We start from the raw sequence: 21,993 nt of genomic DNA on the forward strand, positions 1-21,993 counted from the left end.
AAGAACCCAGAAATCTCAACAAAAAGTTCTCAGATTTAAGTAATTGGGTCTCAGTGTGAACTCCAACACTTCTCATCAAATTCTTCCATGACCAAGCAATCTAAGCGATGCTTTCCACTTTACTTTCATAGCTACTGTATATAGTCTTGCTGTATTTTAGCGATTGTCTCATTTAAGGCCATTTTTATTTCTCCTAAGGAATTTTGGGAGAAACATCTGAGACAAAGTTGATTTGAACTCTTGTTGAGCTATGAAAGAGCTACATTTGAGCAATAATAATAATACAAAAATGCTGGGACAGTATGCAAAATGCAAATAAAAACAAAAAGGAGTGATTTGTAAATTAACTTTGATTTGTATTCATACAAAAACAGTATAAAGACAAAGTACTTCCCTAATCAACAGCATTGCTTTTTGAAGATTTTTTATTAGATGTTATTTTTATTTTTTTTAATTGATGCCTGCAATTTAGGACTAATAACAATTTGACGAGTTAAAATAACAATGAAAACAGTTGAGGCAATCGCGTTATAGTATACAAGGAGCCAAAGCTTCGTCCTTCAAGAGCAAGGATGTGTCAAGCCTTGCCAATTTGCCAACGGATGCGTCAGCAAATAATCCAGAGCTTTGAGAACAATGTCCCTCAAAGACAGTATTTTGGGCATTTCACCCTCTACTGTGCACAAGATTAAAAGATTCAAGGAATCCGGTCAAATCTTGGTGCGTAAAGCGCAAGACGAAAACCACTTCTGAATGCACTTGATTTTCAATCCCTCAGACGTCACGGCCTTAAAAACTGTGATGCGTCTGTAAAGAACTCATGACATGGGCTTGGGAATATTTCGGTAAACCTGTCTCAGTCAACACCATTCACTGCTGCATCCACAGATGCAAGTTAAGGCTTTACTACTGTATGCAAAGGAGAAGCCATACATCAACACTGTCCAAAAGCGTCGTCGACTTCTCTGGGCTCGGTCTCATCTTAGATGGAAAGTAGAACAGTGGAATTGTGTTTTGTGGTCTGACAAGTCCACAATTCAAGGACCATCCAAACTGTTATCAGCGTCAGGTCCAAAAGCCAGTGTCTGTCATAGTATGGGGGTGTGTCTGAGCCCATGACATGGGTAACTTGCACATCTGTGAAAGATATGAACAAATATTGGAGCAACATATGCTGCCATCCAGACGCCATCTTTTCCAGGGACATCCCTACATTTTCCAGCAGGACAACGGTAAACCACAAACTGCCCGGATTACAAGTGCATGGCTGTGTAAGCAGAGACTGCGAGTGCTAAACTGGCCTGCCTGCAGTCCTGACCTGTCTCCAATTGAGAATGTGTGGTGCATTATGCAGCACACAATATGGCAATGAAGACCCCATACAGTTGTGCAGCTGAAGACCTGCATAACGGATGAATGGGGGAAAATTCCACTTGCTAAACTTAAACTTGTGACTTCAGTGCCCAAATGCTTAATAAGTGTTATTAGAAGAAATGTTGATGTTACACAGTGGTAAACACTCGACTCTCTCAAGGGCTTGGGGGCATTGCCCCTCTAGATTTGTCTCGCAGCCCCCCAGAAACTTCTGATGCCCCCACCCTGACTGAAAGCGAAATGATCAATGTTGCCCCCCCCCAAACATAAGAGTGCCCCTTCAAAGATCACATCCTAGTACCAGCCCTGCAGTGGATACAAAAAAATCTACCAAACTTTTACTGTAAGTCGCTTTGGATAAAAGCGTATGCCAAATGCAGTTCTGGGACATACATTTTCTCATCAAATCCTTCCAAGACCAAATGATCTGAGCTATGCTATCCATGTTAATTGTATAGCTCTCTAACTGTACGTCAACACTTGTCTTATCTGATACAAAGTTCATACTTCAGCAACACAGTGATGTACAGAATGGAGCGGCGACGTGTTTTTGCGGGACGTGCTGAAATTAACACGCAGCTCATCCTGCAGTTAGTGTAAACCCATAATGACTCTGATCATTACAGATGAGTATTCCCTTAAACAGCCTGGGTTTGGATCCGGAACACTCCACTCCATCTCTAGAGCCACCAACCACTGCTGCCGCCAAAAATAACACGGCAGCGCCACTCCAGCCCGCGCCTCACCACAGAGCGGCCCGCCACAAGAAGCCGGGATCAAAACACACACAAAAAAGGAAACACAGCATATTGGGGGAAGGAAAAAATTGTTCATATAACTTCACTCGACTTCTTATAAGATACACAAAATCTGCTGATGATTTTGGCTCCTGGGGAAAGCCACAAAATCGAATCTACAGAAAGGGGCCAAGGCTGCAGGGAGAATGTGTGTGTAAGTGTGTGTGATTAAATGTGTATGTTGTGTGCTCAATGGAGATTTGATGAAATAGATTGCCCGAAGTGGTGGTTCATATTCAAGTCATTCAGCAATGGCAATTACATTAATAATTCAGACGGCAGCTCTAAAAATGTTAAGATTAAAGCTTGATAAATGAGATGGTATGGCACTGCCACAGTGAAAGAATGGTTTAGGGATGGGTACAGAAGTTCTAGGCGAATAAACTTTTCATCTTTGTAAAACTCATGTTTATGATCAAACACACATCATGACACATCATTGTGTGGATATATTGACTAGGGAGTCATTAGAGTCTACAAAAGGACTGTAAAAATGATGAAGTGTTTAATTAAACAGGCCTATTTACCCTGGAATATATTTTTATTTCATTAAAGGGCACCACATTGTAGTGAGATTAAAAAACAGCTAACAATGAAGACACTTGGGTGAAAGTTGGTTTTCCAGACCACACTGCCCTTTAGAGGGCTGTTTAGGATGAAACACAATACTGCCTCCCGGAGGCTACATTAGAGCTGCACATAGAGAGAGAAACAATAAAACAATTCAAAGAAAATAATAATAATAATATATGTAGTAGCAAGTAGATCAAAAAGCAAATAAATAAATAAGACATTAAAAAAAAAATTTAATTTTTTTTTTTACTTTTTCTGAAATAAATAAATAAATAAAAAATGCCTGTACAAAATTAACCACCACAAATCCACGATCCTAGGGATGTTGTGATTGGCCAGAGCGTTGCTGTGCGGTTGCTAGGGTGTTTAGGTGTGGGTGAGAAACAGTTCAATATTTAAGTCCTTTTTTACTATCAATCTCCACTTTCACTTTCACTTTCACATTCTTCTTCTTTTGTTTTTTGATGATTTGCATTTATCGTGCATATCGCCACCTACTGGGCAGGGAGGAGAATGTATAGTAAACATTGACTTAAATATTGATCAGTTCCTCACCCACACCTATCATATCCTATCACACTTCAGAAGACCTGGATTAAACCACTGGAGATGTATGGGTTACTTTTATGCTGACTTTATGTGCTTTTTGGAGCTTCAATGTTTCAACCAACATTCACTTGCATTGTATGGAGCTACAGAGCTGAAATATTCTTCTAAAAATCTTCATTTGTGTTCTGGTGAAGAAAGAAATTCATACACATCTGGGATGGCATGAGGGTGAGTAAATGATGAGAGAATTTTCATTTTTGGGTGTATTATCCCTTTCAGCACTGTGATTGATATTCTGCACAGTGCACCTCAATATCTCTCCACTAGATGGAGCCATAGACATAAACAGGCCTACTTTATATCTAAAAACCCTATAAATGCCAATTACGTATACACATACACAAAACCTTTATGAGCCGTCAAGTGCCCCCTGGCGGTAGATAAGAGTCATAGTTAACAAAGCTTAGCATGAGTGTTATGATTGTTACATCACATTATGCAGTTTATATAGCAGACCTACAGAAAATAAACAATTAAGAAAATTATTAAAACTCTGAACCATTATTCCCTAACAATACAAAAAAATCAACATATTTTTCCAGCGTATTTTTTTATTTAATATATGTATGTTTATAATACTATATTTATTTAAATAATACTAATATATATCTTTCGCCCCACAAAATTTGTACAGCCTTTTCTTTTGCTTTTTTTTAAATTTATTTATTTATTTTTATTTATTTATTTTATTTACATTTTTTTTATTATTATTATCTATATAAGAGATAGATAATTGGTTTCCCCAAAGAACAGCGCATGAAAAAGATTGTTTAAAAAAAAAAAAGTACATAAAATAAAATGTAAATGAACATAATTATGTTCTACAATGACATAAGTTATTATGACAACATGTGCCGCCCACATCCAAACGTCGATTCAACAGCCTCATCACCTCGATCTCCTATTGGCTGATTCATCCGCGCTGTGTCACACCATTGGACAGCCGTGCGCCCGTCTGCTTGCGCTTTATGTGGAAGATGGACTACTTTCAAACGGACGCCTAATTTTTATGGATGAATCGTTTGGACGGTTATTCAGTCGATAGAAACTAGACACAACTCAGAAGTATGAGTTTCAGTTTCTGTAGTGTAAGTTAGAGTTAAACAGTGTACGTTTTGGAGATCAGTGCAGCATGGCAGCAATGTGGCGGGTCGCGTTCATCGCTTTACTGGGTGAGTCTAACCTGTTTATCTTTCATGTCCATCTGCTCCGTATAAATCAACGCAGATTCTGTACTAACAAATACAGCATGGTATTACCGCGCTTTTAATAGAACCCTACCATGATAAATACCATGGTACATGAATATGACAATCATTTAGTATATTTCTATTGCAATGTTCTTTGGAAATAGTACCATATCATGGTTTTAAGACATACCAGGGTTTTCATCAGTACTGTGGTATATTTTAAAGGACCTTGGTATTATTATTACTAGAGGTAGACCGATATATCAGTTTAACCGATTAATCAGTGCCGATAGTTGCAAAAAAAAAAAAAAAACCTCTGCCGATAGTTGCTAATATTTTTTTAGTTATTTTCCCCTTATTATTTTCTTCCTTATCTATAAATCCAGTGTTGGGTGTAATGCATTACTAAGTAATTAATTACTGTAATTAAATTACTTTTTCGATGAAAAAAAGTAAGGGATTACTCTTAAAATTTTAGTAATTTCATTACAGTTACTTCTGATGTAATTGCGTTAAATAATCTATAGAACAATTCTATATAAAACAGTAGTGAATTTAAAATAGAAATTTAGCGTCTAATGTTGACATAGATGTTTTCTAATTTAACGCCGCTCCTTTAAATTCTTTGGCCAGTTCATGAATAATTTATTTGATTTTATAGGATTTATTTGAAAGAATTAAAATAACAGTTTCATGTCTATCCTTGTATTTTTCATCTGGTTCAGGCTGATAAGGGTTTTAGAAAGTAATTAGTAATAAGAAATGAAGTTACTTTTCAGACAGAGTAATTAGTACAGTAATCTAATTACACTGTAGAAGATGTAATTAGTAGTTAGTAATTAATTACTTACCCAACACTTTATAAATCTCATCTAGTGAAATATATAGGCCTACATACAAAACTCTGAATATGTAGGCTATACAAAGATTTATTTGGGAAATACTTAACCTAGCCAAGTCATTTCAAAATAAGAGTCCCTGCTGTATTTTGGGCTTGCTAAATACCCTACGTTATGCACCAAATCTGAATTTTTATGGTTATTATTGAGATTTTTGGTTGCACAGTAAACTGCTTTTGGGATTTTATTCATTTTGGACTCTTGCATAGTACGAGTCCAAAATGGAAAGACAAACGCATTTTTTATTAGTCATTTATAAATCGATTAAAATAAAACTGTTGGCCGATTAATCGGTTATCAGCCTTTTCCAGCACCTTCGTTATCGGTATCGGCAAAATCCACTATCGGTCGACCTCTAATTATTCCCATGGTATTCTTGGAAGTATGTTGAAGTACTATGTAAATACTATAGTATATGAATATGGTAATCACTACAGTAGTATGTAAAAATAAAAACGTGACATTGCTGTTTTTGGAAATGGTACTATGTTAGTACCATGTTCTTTGGACGTGTTCCATGGAAGTTTCATGGTGTTCCTTGAAGTACCTTATAATTACAATGGTGCATGAATATGATAGTCGTTCAGCACCATGCATATCAAAGAATTACCATTTGAAACGCCACGGTAATTTCTTTGTAAGGGCTGTACGTAAAGCCATATGTGACATTGGAATGAATTAGATATTGAGTCATGTTTGGACATTAATTATTTCACTTCGGCATGTCTTGAATTGTTACAAGAGTGCTTCTTTATACAGTTTTGTGAGCCTTTTATTTCCACAAAGCATAATAGCGACGTTGCAGTGTATGCATAAGCTGTACAGGGTTTCCACTGGCCTGCGGCTCTGGTTGGGCTTAAATTATGAGTCTGATCCGCTTAAAGCTTCTTCTAGTGTTGAGTCATTATGATCGGAGGGTGTGTGTGTGTGATCACTTAATGTGAAACTAGAGCCCGCTACCAGCTAGCCAGAGATTTACCATGGTATACACAGTTTCACCAAAATACCATTATTACTACACAGTTACTGTCACTACAGTATTACTTTGGTTACTCTGTGTATTAGTAATCACTGAAAAAAAAAAAAATAATAATAATAATATATATATATATATATATATATATATATATATATATATATATATATATATATATATATATAATAATGACAGAAAGAATGTGAAGCTTCTTTAAAGGAAATTTCAAATTAATTAAACTGTGGTAGCAATAATTGACATGTGTCCTGCAGTGTGCTCTAGTTCAGCAGCCTATTTTAAAAAGTGTTTTTATCATTCTTTCATAATTATTCAGCCTATACATGCTTTTTTTGGAGCTCATATAACATATTGTACTTTTTCACCACATGGCTATTTACGTTTACTGTTATGGATATTAAACTCTTAATTAAATCTTCATATTTAATAATGTAAAAATACAAATGTTTTGCATGTACACGTATAAAAATATAAAACATATAAAATGTAAATAGATACATTTTTATATAGTAAACATATTACATTCTTAATAAACTTTTTGTATGAATATATTTATGTAGTAAAAGTATTAAACTCTTAATTGTATTTTTATATTTACCTATATATAGAGTATATTTATTATATACTGTATATATACTATGTATATATATATATTTGTAAAGATGGTCACAAGTTACAGAAACTAGAATATTCCCTTAGTTTGTATGTTACTTGTCAACTACCTAGTAAGTATAATGTTTTGGAAGAAACTATGGTAATCATGGGATATGGTTTGGAGAAACTTCTCAACACCTGTCTTGTTTTTCAAGTTTTGTCAGTTTTTGATTAATAGGAGAAGGGTGACACAACACGCTCTTGTGTCAACAGCATAACAGTAGTGTAGTTTATCTTATCTTGCTTACATATCTGCATTCATAATCACCAGTCACATAGACACTCCTGTGGGAAAAAACTGTTTTGTGTTAGATTCAACATTTGACCTCATGCTTTCTAATGAAAACAGGATGAATTTTCAGATAATGAGTGCATATACAAATTCTCATTTACTGGTACATCTGATTTGCCTCAGTTTTCTCTTTATAGAGAGTAAAATCAGCATCATAATTGGAAAATTATTTTAAAATAAGATTCATGAAGAGAGAAAAAAAAAAACTCTGTGGTATTGGGAAGTTCCTATAACCAAATGAGGAAGTAAAATATTTCCCTGACAGGTCTGCTTGGGAAAATGATTCACATTATGATAAAAGATTATCAGTTTAGTTATGACCATTGGTTAGAGGGAAATATATGCCTAGACTGGCATAATGGGATTACTTAGTGTTATTTGTAAGCCCTTTCATTCAGAAACACATTACAACACACACATATGGGGGCTGGGGCACCAGGAGGGTGGGTGAAGGCGGGTTGACATAAATAAATCTACCCTTACCCAATCCTGGGAATATGGGGCAATAGGAATGCCTAGACCACATTAGATTTTGAATAAACCCCACCCCCCTGACTCTCCCCACAAAACGAAAAAGCACGATAATTTGGGGACTTTATCAGTATCGCCCAATTTTTATAATTATCGTAACAATATTGGGGACCTGGGTAGCTCAGCGAGAATTGACGCTGACTACCACCCCTGGAGTTGCGAGTTCGAATCCCAGGGCGTGCTGAGTGACTCCAGTCAGGTCTCCTAATCAACCAAATTGGCCCGGTTGCTAGGGAGGGTAGAGTCACATGGGGTAACCTCCTCGTGGTCGCTATAATGTGGTTCTCGCTCTCAGTGGGGCATGTGGTGAGTTGTGCGTGGATGCCGCGGAAAATAGCGTGAAGCCTCCACACGCGCTACGTCTCCGCGGTAACGCGCTCAACGGTCTCAGACGCGGAGGCAACTGAGATTCGTCCTCCGCCACCCGGATTGAGGCGAGTCACTACGCCACCAAGAGGACTTTGCGCATTGGGAATTGGGCATTCCGAATTGGGGAGAAAAGGGGAGAATCTTTTTTATTTTTTTTTTCATATCAATATTGATATGAGCAATATTGGAAGCCGATAATATCAGAGCTTATTTTGTCTGATTCAAACAGAAACGGCATTTTTTTTAATCCACTTTCACACGTGAAACCCATTAAATTGCAATAAAATTACCAGACTGGTAAATGTACCACGTGTGCTATTCACACGTGCAATGGCTTTTTGTCCGTTTTGCCACCATTCATACATCTGCACTGAAAACCTGTTAAACTTTGTGATATAATTTGCCGGAAATGACCGTTGAACTGTCAAGTTGTTAAACTCATAATCTCAATAGTGATTTTTGGTCATGTGTACATACAGTGCATTCAGAAAGTATTCTGACCCCTTCTTTGTGAAGGGCATTTTGTTATGTTGCAGCCTTACGCAAAAATGCTTTCAATTATAATTTTTTTCACAACAGTCTACACACCATACCCCATAACGATGAAGCAAAAAACAGATTTTTGATAACTTTGCAAATTATTTATTAAAAAGAAGTATTCAGACCCTTTGCTATGACACTTGAAATTTAGCTCAGGTGCATCCCATTTCTCTGGATCATCTTTGAGATGTTTCTACACTTTGATTGGAGTCCACCTGTGGCAAATTCAATTGATTGGACATGATTTGGAAAGACACACACCTGTCTATATAAGGTCTTACAGCTGAAAATGCATATCAGAGCAAAAACCAAGCCATGAGGTCAAAGGAACTGCCTGCAGAGCTCAGAGACAGGATTGTGTCGAGACACAGATCTGGGGAAGGCTACAAAAACATTTCGGCTCCATTGAAGGTTTCCAAGAGCACAGTGGCTTCCATAATTCTTAAATGGAAGAAATTTGGAACAACCAGGACTCTTCCTAGAGCTGGCCGCCCGGCCAAACTGAGCAATCGGGGGAGAAGGGACTTGGTAAGAAAGGTGACCAAGAACCCGATGGTCACTCTGGTTGAGCTCCAGAGATCATGTGTGGAGATAGTCTTCAACTCAGACTAGGGGACTGGTCAGGGTTGAAGGAAAGCTGAATGCAGCAAAATACAGAGATATCCTTAATGAAAACCTGGTCCAGAGCACTCAGGACCTCAGACTGGGCTGAAGGTTCATCTTCCAACAGGACAATGACCCTAAGCACACAGCCAAGACAATGCAAGAGTGGCTTCGGGACAACTCTGTGAATGTCCTTGAGTGGCCCAGCCAGAGCCCGGACTTGAACCCAATCGAACATCTCTGGAGAGATCTGAACATGGCTGTCCATCGACGGTCCCCATCCAACCTGACAGAGCTTGAGAGGATCTGCAGAGAAGAATGGGAGAAAATCCCCAAATCCAGATGCGCAAAGCTTGTCGCATCATACCTAAAAAGACTCGAGGCTGTAATTGCTGCCAAAGGTGCTTCAACTAAATACTGAGTTAAGGGTGTGAATACTTATGTCAATGTGATATTTCAGTTTTTTCTTTTTAATAAATTAAGTTATTAAAAATCTGTTTTTTTCTTTGTCATTATGGGGTATAGAGTGTAGATTGATGTGAAAAAAAATATTTAAAGCATTTTAGCTTAAGGCTGCAACATAACAAAATGTGGAAAAAAATTGAGGGGTCTGAATACTTTCTGAAAGCACTGTACCTTGTTCCCAAAGAAGGCAAAGTATTTTATCATAATTTAGCGTTCTTGTAAGATGACGACACATATCTCCATCCACTCGGAACCGCTTTAATTTCACTGTCTGTCCAATTTGATCAAATTTTTTGACTCCTAAATCACAGGCGTTAAACGGTGTGGAGTATATGCACCATCTCCATCAGAACTTTGTGATTGAACTTTGTTCACACAGCATATAGGTCTTTCCGGAATAGGCTTATTTATCGACCTCATCCGGAAAACTGATTTGTATATATTGATCTCTGTGGTTAACATGCAAGCTGTGCACTGCTAAAACATTTAATATGGCTTATGTGTAAAGAGAAAGTTCACTCAAAAATGAAAATTGTGCCATTTACTTGCCCTCTTGTTGTGTCAAACCTGCATGACTGTATTGCTTCCATGGAACACAAAAGCAGATGTTAGGCTGAATGTTTGCCTCTATTCACTTTCATTGCATTTTTTCCCCATACAAGTAAAATTGAATGGTGACTGAGGCTATCAATACATGAGGGTGAGTAGATGACAGAATTAAAATGTTTGGGTAAACTATCCCTTAAGTCTCTATTTCTTTTCTTTCTGTTTTACATGTTAGAGTTCCAGTGCTACGTGAGTCGTGAGGTCACTCTTCCCAAGGGCCCGCTATATCGGGTAGCCGGTTTCTCACTGTCGCTGCCCTGTGCCGTTTCGGGATACGAAGGTCCACGGACGCAGGATTTTGAGTGGTACCTGTACCACGATGATGCAGGCGATAGACAGATCGGAGTCGTGTCCACGCGAGACACGGGATTCCCGTACGCCCCATTTCAGGCACGTGTGCGGGCGGGCGAGGTTCGGGTGGAGAGAGACTCCGGTGACAAAGCCAGACTGATAATCCAGAGGCTCCGCCCAGATGATCAGGGCCGTTACGAGTGTTACACGCCCAGTACTGACACTCGCTACCAAGGGAACTACAGTGCGTCAGTGGTCGTCAAAGGTAGGTAACTAATAGATGGGCAATGAGAAATTAGAGATGCACGATACCATTTTTTTCTCTCCCGATCCGATACCTGAACTCCCAATATCGGCCGATTCCAATCCCGATCTGATACCAGTGATGTTTTTTTTTTCTTAATCAGTTTATAATATATATACCTCACTGTGTGGAACTGATTAGGGGTACTCTTTTATATGAAAAGAATCAAACATCTAACTACACATTATATTATTAAAAAATACTGAAAACTAAAAACTATTACATAAAAAATATGTAGCTTTACATATCCTATTTTTTTCAAATTTTATTGGGACTTTTTGTTCAGTTCAGTTGTAATGGGATATCACTCCACTTTTCAAATAATAATAATTATTATAATTGTATTAATTTATCTGCTGTGTGTGTATATGACACAACAGAGCACCGCTCATTCACTGAAGCGTGTTGCGCATGCAGACTATATATTTATTTATTAAACAAACGCAGCCTTTCGAGATTCACAAAGCCATCTTATGTCTTCAAGAGACTTTAAATAAAAAGCATGAATCATATGGACTACTTTTATGGGTTTTTTTTAGGCCATTTTTGGCGTTTGACGGTAACGACCATGACCCACACTATCGAACTATCGGTTAAAAACGTCAGTATCGGAGCCGATACCGATCCAGGTATCGAATCGGTGCATCACTATGAGAAATATGAATGGCTTAGATGATAAGAAAAAATCTAGTTTAAAAGGTATGTGCCAGGTTTTTGTAAATGTAATATAAGTATTCATGTTAGCTTCATACATTTAAGAAAAAAAAAAAAACATATATATATCCTAGGATATCAGCAGTTACAGAAATACTCAAACCAGCCCGTCTGGCACCAACAGTCATCCATGTGATTATCTAATCAGCCAATCGTGTGGCAGCAGTGCAGTGCAGTGCATAAAATCATGCAGATACTGGTCAGGAGCTTCAGTTAATGTTCACATCAACCATCAGAATGGGGTAAAAATGTGATCTCAGTGATTTGGACCGTGGCATGATTGTTATTGCCAGATGTTTATGCTATAAAATTACTCAACCAATGTGAACAGATGTTTCTTCTTTCTGCAGTGATTCCAGACACGTTGCTAATTACACACTCACGCATTCTGAGCGGCCAACCCGTTATCGAGGGCACAGAACTGCTGCTGACGTGCACAGCGTCTGTCCAATCAGATGAGCACACTCACGTGTCCGTCACATTCGGAGTGCGCAGCAGCAAGGGGGCGGAGTCTGTCGGACACAACCTAAGAGAAATCATCGCAATTGACCGCGAGCTACATGTGACACCCAGCCGCAGCGGATCGTACGAGAAGAGATACAAAGATGGAGAAATCGCTCTGGAGAAGAGGAATGGAGACGGAGGCAGGGATCTGTACGTGCTCAAGATGAGCACGCTGGCACCAGAGGATTCTGGGTCGTATTTTTGCGAGGCTGCGCAGTGGATCAGAGATCCGCAGGGCAAATGGGAGCGCATTGCACAGAGAACGATGGAGCTTGGCAATCTCATTGTTCAACCACTTGGTTAGTTACACCTCAAATTTAACCTGATCTATTGGTTGATGTGAGATACTTAAAGGTGCACTCAGTCATTTTGTTGTGTTAGTTGAGCTAGATTTAGGCATGGGCGACATGGGCAGCTGCCTGGTTCTAGCTTGTATGGCACTCTGGGCCCCTTTGGGGGTGGCGGGGGGGTTGGCGCCATACAAGCTAGAACTGGGCGGCTGCCCATGTCGCCCATGCCTAAATCCACCACTGCTGCTTCATGTAAAATAAAACAGCTTTTATTAGGCTAGTGGTATGACTGAAGGCTTCATTCTGTTTGAGTTTACATCATTTTTAGAAGTGCTATTAATTTCTTTATGTAAACTGTAATATGTACCTTTTGTAATACCTTTTTAAAAAGCAGCATAACAGTCCTAATTTTAGCATTTATGGTTGTGTACAAAAACATTCAAACAGAGTTTGGAAGAACAGAGTGGAAAAGCCAGGCCTTTTTAGGCTATTCTTTAAAAACGCTCACAGTTTTGTTCAAGATTTAGAAGTGATTGCTTTCAGTAGTCAACAATGCATAAATGAACATACAAATAATATGCAAGTTGTCTAAGGTGTGTCATTACCAGGCACACCCAGACTCTGTGTTAACAGAACTTGGCAGATTTCTGCAGAATTGCAACATCCATCATTCATAAAATTCAATGCAAGTTTGCATGTTCATTATTGAATATTATCATGTTCGTTATTACAGTATAATATTATTAAATAGTTTTAGCATGCTTCCCCAAAACCAGTGCAGAGACATCCACAGATTCTGTCTTGGCCCAGTCATTACTAGAGGTCAACCGGTATTGCCAATACCGATAACTAAGGTGGTGGAAAAGGCCGATAGTAACCGATGAATTGGCTGATGTTAAAAAGAACTGACGTAGAGGTAACGAGTCCAAAATGAATACAATCCCAGATGAAGTTTATTGTGCAACCAAAATCCCAATACTAACCAGAATTTTTTTCATTTGTTGCATAATGTGGGACTGCAGATACGGGTCAGGAGCTTCTGTTAATGTTCAGATCAACCATCAGAATGGTGAAAACATGTGATCTCAGTGATTTAGACCGTGGCACGTTTGTGTTGGTGCCATATGGGCTGGTTTGAGTATTTCTGTAGCCTCAAGGTTCGACATATTTGTGCATTCAGAGATGATATTCTTCTCACCACAATTGTACAGAGTGGTTATCTGAGTTACTGTAGACTTTGTCAGTTCAAACCAGTCTGGCCATTCTCTGTTGATCTCTCTCTCATCAACAAGACATTTCCGTCCACAGAACTGCCGCTCACTGGATGTTTTGTGCTTTTGGCACCATTCTGAGTAAATTCTAGAGACTGTTGAAATACTCAAACCAGCCCATCTGGCACCAACAATCATGCCACGCTCCAAATCACTGAGATCACATTTTTTCCCCATTCTGATGGTTGATGTGAACATTAATAAAAAAAATTATAATTTAAAAAACATCTGCAACTATCACCATTGTTTTTTCAGTTAACCGATGGTTCCAAACAGTAACTATTGGCACAGATTAATCCTGTAAAACTGATATATCGGTCAACCTCTAGTCATTACCATCTGAAAAGCAGTTTTGGCTTAATCACCTCAAACCAGAACACTTTATGAGACTTTAATCAAAGAGCGCTCACTATAAGGATTGGCTATATTGGTTTAGGCTATTAAAATAAAGGTGGCATGCACTGCTTTTATGTTAATGAAAAGCTGTTCATATCGATTGATTAACAGAGTAGTTTTAATGTTTATAGGCTGTGAGAGCTTGATTTGAGACATGTTTTTCCATTAGGTTTTTATACGCCCACTTCTGCTGATGTATATCTGCAGGATAAGACCGGCGTCTGCTCTCACTTGGGATAATTTTTTATTTGAGTTGAATGAACAAGCAGGGTCAATGTAAGATTGTTTGATGAAGCAAGTATGTCTGTTCTAAGTGGCATGTGATGCTACATTTACAGAAGTGCTTGAAAGATCAAACTTCTGCAAAACATGAGGAACAAAATTAATCGGGCAAAAAAATTCAAACTAATATGGTGCATTCCAGTTCACATCCTGTAGATAAACAATACTGAGCATGCTGAGCACATGGTATTGATTTTAGAAAACACACAAGAACCCATGGCATTTGGCATCATTGATGTCAAAATTGGCGCGGCACATCTCACTAAATAACTTAGAATGTCATCAGAAGACTTGGAATATGTCACAAGTTCTACGATACTTTTATGGTGCTTTTTTGTGTATATCAGTGTGTATAATAACTGTTTGCTCTCACAGCGGACACACTGACTGTACGCTCGATACCTGAAGGCGTCATCTCTTTGCAGCCCGGCGCTCCTCTGAGCCTCACCTGTCAGGTGTCGGGTGTGGGCGGGTGGAACCGCTCGGCGCAGCTTGTGCAGTGGATGCGGCGCGGGCCGGCGGGGGGTGTGGAGGTGGAGGTGGCGCGCATGGGTCCTGACGGCGTGGTGAGCTGGGGCGATGATGTCAGCAGGGCAGGAGGGGGCAGTATGGAGAAGGAGGCCAATGGGCGGTTCTCTCTGCGGCTGTTCTCTGTTCACCCCGCCGACGCAGGACTCTACCGATGCGCCGTGAGCGTGTACGCGGGGCGGCTAACTCCGGGTCCCACGAGTCCTGCCACGATAACACAGCGATCGGAGTGGGTCACTGTTAACCTAAAGACTGAAGGTGAGTGTGACAGCATTTGATTAAAAACTGACATGGTAACAAACATTTAGATGCAAAGGACCCCCAAATATGAAGGGACCCCCCTTCCTAAAATTTAAAGGCAGATTTCTATTTTCATATTTTGTGAGAAAACTAGTAATATATGTGATATATTAAAGACAACATTAGAGAAATTAAATAATCCTCACAGTACAAGAAATAAGCTTCACTGCAAAATATATTTTCTTATTTTTTCTTCATGTTTAAGTGAGAGTCACCCTTAAGCGGTGCTGCGAGTTTATTAACGTTTGTGTTTTCGTGTTCAATCAGAGGTCCGTGTATCTGCCACCATTGATTTGCCACACCGACCGCTGCTGAAGCGCGGTAGCACGGTTACTCTGCTCTGCAACATCTCTGTGGCAACCACCGTTTCTGCCCAGGTGGAGGTACAGTGGCTTCAGAAGCCAGAGGAACCAGAGAGAAAAGACGTGGCGATTTCCGAGGACAACAAAGGCAAACTCCTCGCAACTGTAACACACGATGGCCTGACGCGAATCTACAGCAACGGCAGTGATTTGAGTGTCGACCGCGTGTCCGCCGGATGCTACAGGTTGAGGATTTTCTCCGCACGTGAGGAAGACCAGGGCCACTATCAGTGTCTAGTGGAGGTTTGGTCACGGGATCCGCATGGAGGATGGTACAAAACAGGTGCCAGCACAGAGTCAGCCACCGTACACCTGTACCTGTATGCACGAGGTAAGTTTGAGAGGTTATGATTACAGCAGTACCCCGATTTATCAGCCAAATCCCATTGTGTCAGTTTCTAAATCTGCTGTTAGATTGCACTAATTGACAACGACAAAGTTTAACTAGGGCTGTCGATTTAACGCATTAATTTAGTGCGATAAATTATATGAAAATAGGGTTTCATGATTATGAAATTTTGGCTGACGATTAATTGTCAAGCAAATAATTGCAATAATGGCGATTAATTGTCTCTTTTAAGGCTTAATTGTGATATAAATTGTCATATTTCTTAAGGTGCATGTGTGCTTCATACACCTTAAGAAGTCAATTTTACATATTTAACTTTATATAAATTAAATAATAAAATATTTTCTTCTATATTTATTCAATATTCAATATTTTGACTTTTAAGCCACATTATGTAAATGCTTTACTTGTCTGCTGCCACAATATGTATGTATATAATGTAATGTATTTGAATGATTTGAGTATTTATTATATATTATATATTTATGTTGATTTTAATTATTATATACTAAATTATCTTTATTTGGGGGCCTTTCTCAGTGAATATTGATATGCAATTAATTGTGATTATTTCTGTTAATTAATTGGCACATCATGTAATTAAATTGATATTTTTTTAAAAGAAGCGATTGACAGCCCTATTAAAAACACTATGTAACATGGGTCAAATGGGCAAGGAGGAGGCAGGAACCGGCTGAACAGTCAAAGTAATATTTAATGAAACAAAAAGACACCACACACACGGCAGCTGCGTGTGGCTCTCTCTCTCCCAAGCTGCCGCATCTGGCTCGGCCCTATCCCTCTGCTAGGCTGATTAGCCCGATTGGGGGCCGGCTGTGCGGACTCACGCCCCGGCCCCGCCCTCCTCCTCGTCACACTCCTCCCTCCTTTGCCTCAGTCGGGGGAACCCCCGGCATGATGTACAATGGCGTTGCCCTTCTGGCCGCACCTGCTGGCAGGCTTTCCCCACCTTTCGGGACCTGGGAGGGAGGAGAAGGAAAGGGCAAGGCGGAGCGACAGTGAGACTTTATTGGATGACAGCCGCTCCTCCCCGGGCGTACCGGAGCGAGTCCTCCGACCCCTGGCGGATGGAACGCCCCTCTGCGTTCTGGCAGCCTGTGGCAAGCCCCTCCGCCCCTGGCAGCGGCTCCACCACTCCAGGCGGCCGGCAGCGAGTCCCTCCTCCCCTCGCGGACAGCCGCGTGGGCAGACGGCAGTGGCGACATCACATCCCTCCTCCTTCCCGGGCTGGGTTTTTGTGCCTTTTTTTTTTTTTCCTTTATGCACTTTAAAACATGCAGTAACACACTGGCTTAGTTTGTTGTCATAAAGAGACCCTCCCCTTGAAATCCAATGAGATGCTTTTACTACCAGGTGTAAACGTCGATGTGTCATATTGTTACCATCCCTACAGGAATAACCTGTGTGACATTATGTCATTTCCTTCACAATAGTCAAATTCTTGTGAACATGCTTACATCATCTGGTGTTGAACTGAAAGACCTGTTGTTTTATTTTTCTCTACAGTTGCTGATCTACTGCTCATACCTCTCGTGATCGGATTGTCGTCGGCGCTGTTTGTGGGCGTGTTAATTATTGCCACCGTGACGTGCTGCTTTATGAACAGACTGGCCAGGCAGCGCTCTCAAATTAGGAAGTAGGCACGAGACTTTCATGCAACAACCACTGAGAACATTCAATGACTTGAACAGTGCAAAGAAAAACAGATTCTAAGTTTTTCGTCAGACTTGATTTAAATGTGCACTCAGAAATGTCTTGGATTGACATTGTTTCTAACCACTCCACTTTATAGGTCAATATTATGTTGCACAAAAATATTTTGTGCACTCGCTTATAGGAATAGGATGTTACATGGTGGATGTAAACCTCTCCTTTACAATTAGAAAGTGTCTGAATGCAGTTTTGTTTTGGAGAACAAGCAGAACCAATAATAGATCCATAGATGTTTGTTTACAGTGGACCAGGGGAGGTTCTATGGGGGTGCATGGGGTGACCACGGCCCTCCCGGACAGAAGCCTTATCCCCCCCACCGACCCAAGCCTTTCCTACTTTCAGAGTAGCAAATAACCTGCCATTGTAGTTAGTTAATCCAATATACTTTATTCTGAATGGGTGAATCTCACTAAGAAATGAGTTGAATTTGACCACAAAATCAATAGGTGAAAATTTGATTTTGCATGGAGAAAATTAAGCCAATTGTTTTTTCGTGTGTGGAAATATTTTCACCCCTAACACTTGTTACTCTAATGCAAAATAAATCTCATTGTCATTGCTGTAATATAATAATGGAAATCATTCTGTCCTGGTACTTTTTATAATTATTATTATTAATAATAAAATCAGCATTAATAAATCCAATTAGTACCACAAATACTACCGCATGGTATATTTACCAGTGTACTTTACAAAATACATGAAGCATTTTTTTTTACATTGTATTAATGAAAATTGGAGTGAAAATGTGCTTGAAAATAAAGTAATGCTTAACAATAAGATTCCATTTGTTTACATTAGTTAACATGAACTAACTACTTTTACAGCATTATTTAATCTTGGATAATATTTCAACATATAATAATACATTTACAACAAAAGTTGTAAACGTTAACCCTCATGCACTGTTCGGTCATTTTTGACCGAAATCAATTTTGTTTCTTCAAAAAAACTTGTTTCCTTTATCTGATGGGTACGAGACTAGTTTATTCAATCAGTCTAAGCGGTAGAAAAAAAAAAAGTGCACTTGTACTGTTCCCGGTCAAAAGTGACCGCCATAGGAAATGAATGGGAAACACTAAAAATCACAGATTTTTTTATTTCATTATTTATTATATCAAATAAAATAAAAACAGCCACAATGTAGAAAAAAACACACAAAGACATGAAGGGGTGAGACTACCAAACATCAAGAGTGCAACACACACACACACACACACACCAAAATGAATTGGTGAGACCATAGCACATCTACAGTGCTGAACACACGCACACACACACACATATTCATCTTGTTACAACCAGGGATAAATTAGCTTATTACTTTTATTCTACTCATTACAGGTATGCAAAACTGTCAAAAATAACCTCAAACAAAATGCTAAACTTTGACCAAATTAGTCTTTTATAATGTTTAAGTATATATCTAAATGCAGAACTTGTGACAAAATCTAGAAATCTACTCTTCAGCGAGGGATGAATAAGTATCTCTCTGCAGCCATCTAGTGTTTATACTTGGAATTTCATCTTTACCTTGAGACTTTAAGCTTTCAAATGGTATATAATGTGTGAGGATTGGTTCAGTATTTGAGAAAATATTCATAAGAAAAGCAAAAAAATTTCCATTTTCAAGCTCAAGGTCATACAGGTAAATAAGTAAATAAACAAATTATATATATATATATATATATATATATATATATATATATATATAAGGGCTAAATACCCAAAACCCCACCCAAAATGCACAACTTTAGTGCTTTTACATGATTTAATTTAGAGTTGTTACATTTCTTTCATAACAATTAATAAAATTACACATTTATTGTTTCCGGTCACTTTTGACCGGGAACAACTGGAATGTGATTTAATGATGAACAGTGCATAAGGTTTAACATTAGTTAATGCACTATGAACCAACATGAACAACTGTATTTTTATCAGCTAACATTAAGAAAGAATAATAAATGCTGTAAACAATATTTTGTTTTTATGTAAGTTCATGATACCTAATGCATGAACTATTGCTAAAGGTGCAGTATGTAAGATTCAGAAACTCTTGTTATTAGTGACACCTGTGGCCGTTATGTGAACTGCAGCCTGTTGCTCGCGCTCGTGCACACACTCCATAGAGACGCGAGCGAGCATCGACCAAAATATTGACGTAATGTACAAAGAGACTGAACGTGATTCACCGGCATCATGCTGACAGATGAGGTAGCATAATTAAAATGACACAGTTATGATTGTTTTACTACAAACTTTGAGACTAAACTAAAACTACTTATCAGCTAACATAGCATACTGATACACACATACAGCTACATACTACCCAACTATACCAGACAGTTATGTTGCACTATTGTATGTTTTGTATGTCATATGTGGTACTACGATCAAGAAACCAGCGTATCTGCTTAAATTTATCCTGTATACCTGACTTTTAGTATAAAGAGAAGATCATTGAAATTATGTGAAAGTTATGAAGCAAGGTAGCTTGCAGTTCGTCGGCGTTAGCAGGCAAGATCAAGTTAGCAAAAATGACACAGATCAATCCTTATGGCACTATATTTCACATGCTTTGCAGTTATGTAAGTTTACCTGTCCAATAAGAAGAACGCCAGTTCAGGGTCGGTTTTGATCCCCAAAACCGAACGAAGGTCCCTCCAGGAATCAAATGTCCTGCCGATGTTCACTCTAGTTTTCACCACGATCATGTTCCCGCTTAGCTAGACGGGATTCAGTAGAAGGCTCTCGGGAGCGCGCGTAAACGTCACATCCTTTGGATTTTCCCGGCAAAACCAACCCGCTCCCTTCACATGAAAATCAGTCTACAGGCTTTAATAGGCAACCTAGGAAGTCCAGGAAGGGCTAATTTTTTAAGTTGCGTTACAAGCCGTTCACACATTGAAAAAAAAGGCGAATGTTACATGAAAATTTTTACATATTGCACCTTTAACAAATGGAACCTTATTGTAAAATGTTACTGAAAATAATGTCAATGCAGAAAATCTTAATCGTCCTAAAAATAGGCAAATAATTATGCAACATATACTGTGTGTGTGTATGTGTGTGTATATATATTTTATTTGGTTTTGGTGTGAAATGTGACCTGGACATGCTCTATTTTTCATGAGAGTCACATACCAAAGAATATGTGATTAAAGGGATCAGAACCACTGAGAAACGAGATCTATTAAGCTACAGTGTTCAAGACAAGTTCAGAGTGGCCGTTTACAGCGTTACCTAAATCAAACAAACCACTGCGAGAATTTATTGAAGCAGAACCACTGAACTGAGAAGAGAGGAGCTCTGGAAATGAGATCTGCTCACACGCTGTTACATAAACACGACTGAAGCTTTCAGCCGAGACTCTGCTGGGAATCCACTTAAAATGCTAAAAAAAAACTCTCCCAGAGCAATTCAGCCGAGGCGTGTAGATGTTTGCCAGGATTTCCCACTGTACTTCCAGAATCAAAGTGGGACGTGGACCAAATTGTTTCTTATAAAAAGATCCTAACATAAAACCTGTATTGATGTCTTTTTGTTTTTTTACTGAAGTGCTGTAATGTGCATCTGGGTCATTCTACAAAAAGGTGATTTTTGTGTCCTCTGTGTAAACGTACCTGTAAATAATGACTTCACATTGAATCCAAAAGACTTGAAGCTTTGATATTATATACGATGTATACAACAAGTAAATGTCTCTTTTTTTTTTATCACTTTAACTTGTGTTTGGTTTGGTTTGTCCTAAATGTAAGAAATAGTCAACCCTGTTAAAATGATTTTGTGACCTCAGTAATAATATTTAGTCGTTTAGCTTGAGATTACACAATGCAATTAGGGTTTCTTTGTCATATGGAATGTTTACAATGTAAAAATCACCTTTTGGGAATAAAGTAACCTGTTTCATAGAATGACCCTTCTCATTTGTATGTGTTGAAAGGCTCACTGTTACTCTTTAAAACCTGAACGAATGAGGCAGATTATTCAGCGAGCTTCATTTTGAGATTCGTGCATTGTTTATTCCCGTCAATCCCTTGTTCAGAGTCACACAATCGTTGACTTGATTGCTGTGCAAGATTGTTATATTGTCAGTGCTGTGAACTCCCTGCACTAGATTTCCCTGGGATTGTTTTAAAGTGAAAGCTACATTAACATCAGAAAAAAGA

The 21,993-nt window shown here is 38.8% G+C and overlaps 1 protein-coding gene across 1 annotated transcript; it reads left to right on the forward strand.

Moving 5' to 3' along the window:
• Positions 1–4,316: 4,316 nt before the first annotated feature.
• On the forward strand, positions 4,317–21,993 carry igsf8 (immunoglobulin superfamily, member 8). Its single transcript, XM_051713074.1, has 6 exons — positions 4,317–4,525; positions 10,672–11,052; positions 12,156–12,608; positions 14,924–15,334; positions 15,644–16,069; positions 17,615–21,993. The coding sequence occupies exons 1-6, from the start codon at positions 4,486–4,488 to the stop codon at positions 17,746–17,748; spliced, it is 1,845 nt and encodes a 614-aa protein (XP_051569034.1). The 5' UTR covers positions 4,317–4,485; the 3' UTR covers positions 17,749–21,993.

The sequence above is a fragment of the Myxocyprinus asiaticus genome, chromosome 12 (assembly GCF_019703515.2).
Source record: "Myxocyprinus asiaticus isolate MX2 ecotype Aquarium Trade chromosome 12, UBuf_Myxa_2, whole genome shotgun sequence".
Classification (NCBI taxonomy): domain Eukaryota; kingdom Metazoa; phylum Chordata; class Actinopteri; order Cypriniformes; family Catostomidae; genus Myxocyprinus; species Myxocyprinus asiaticus.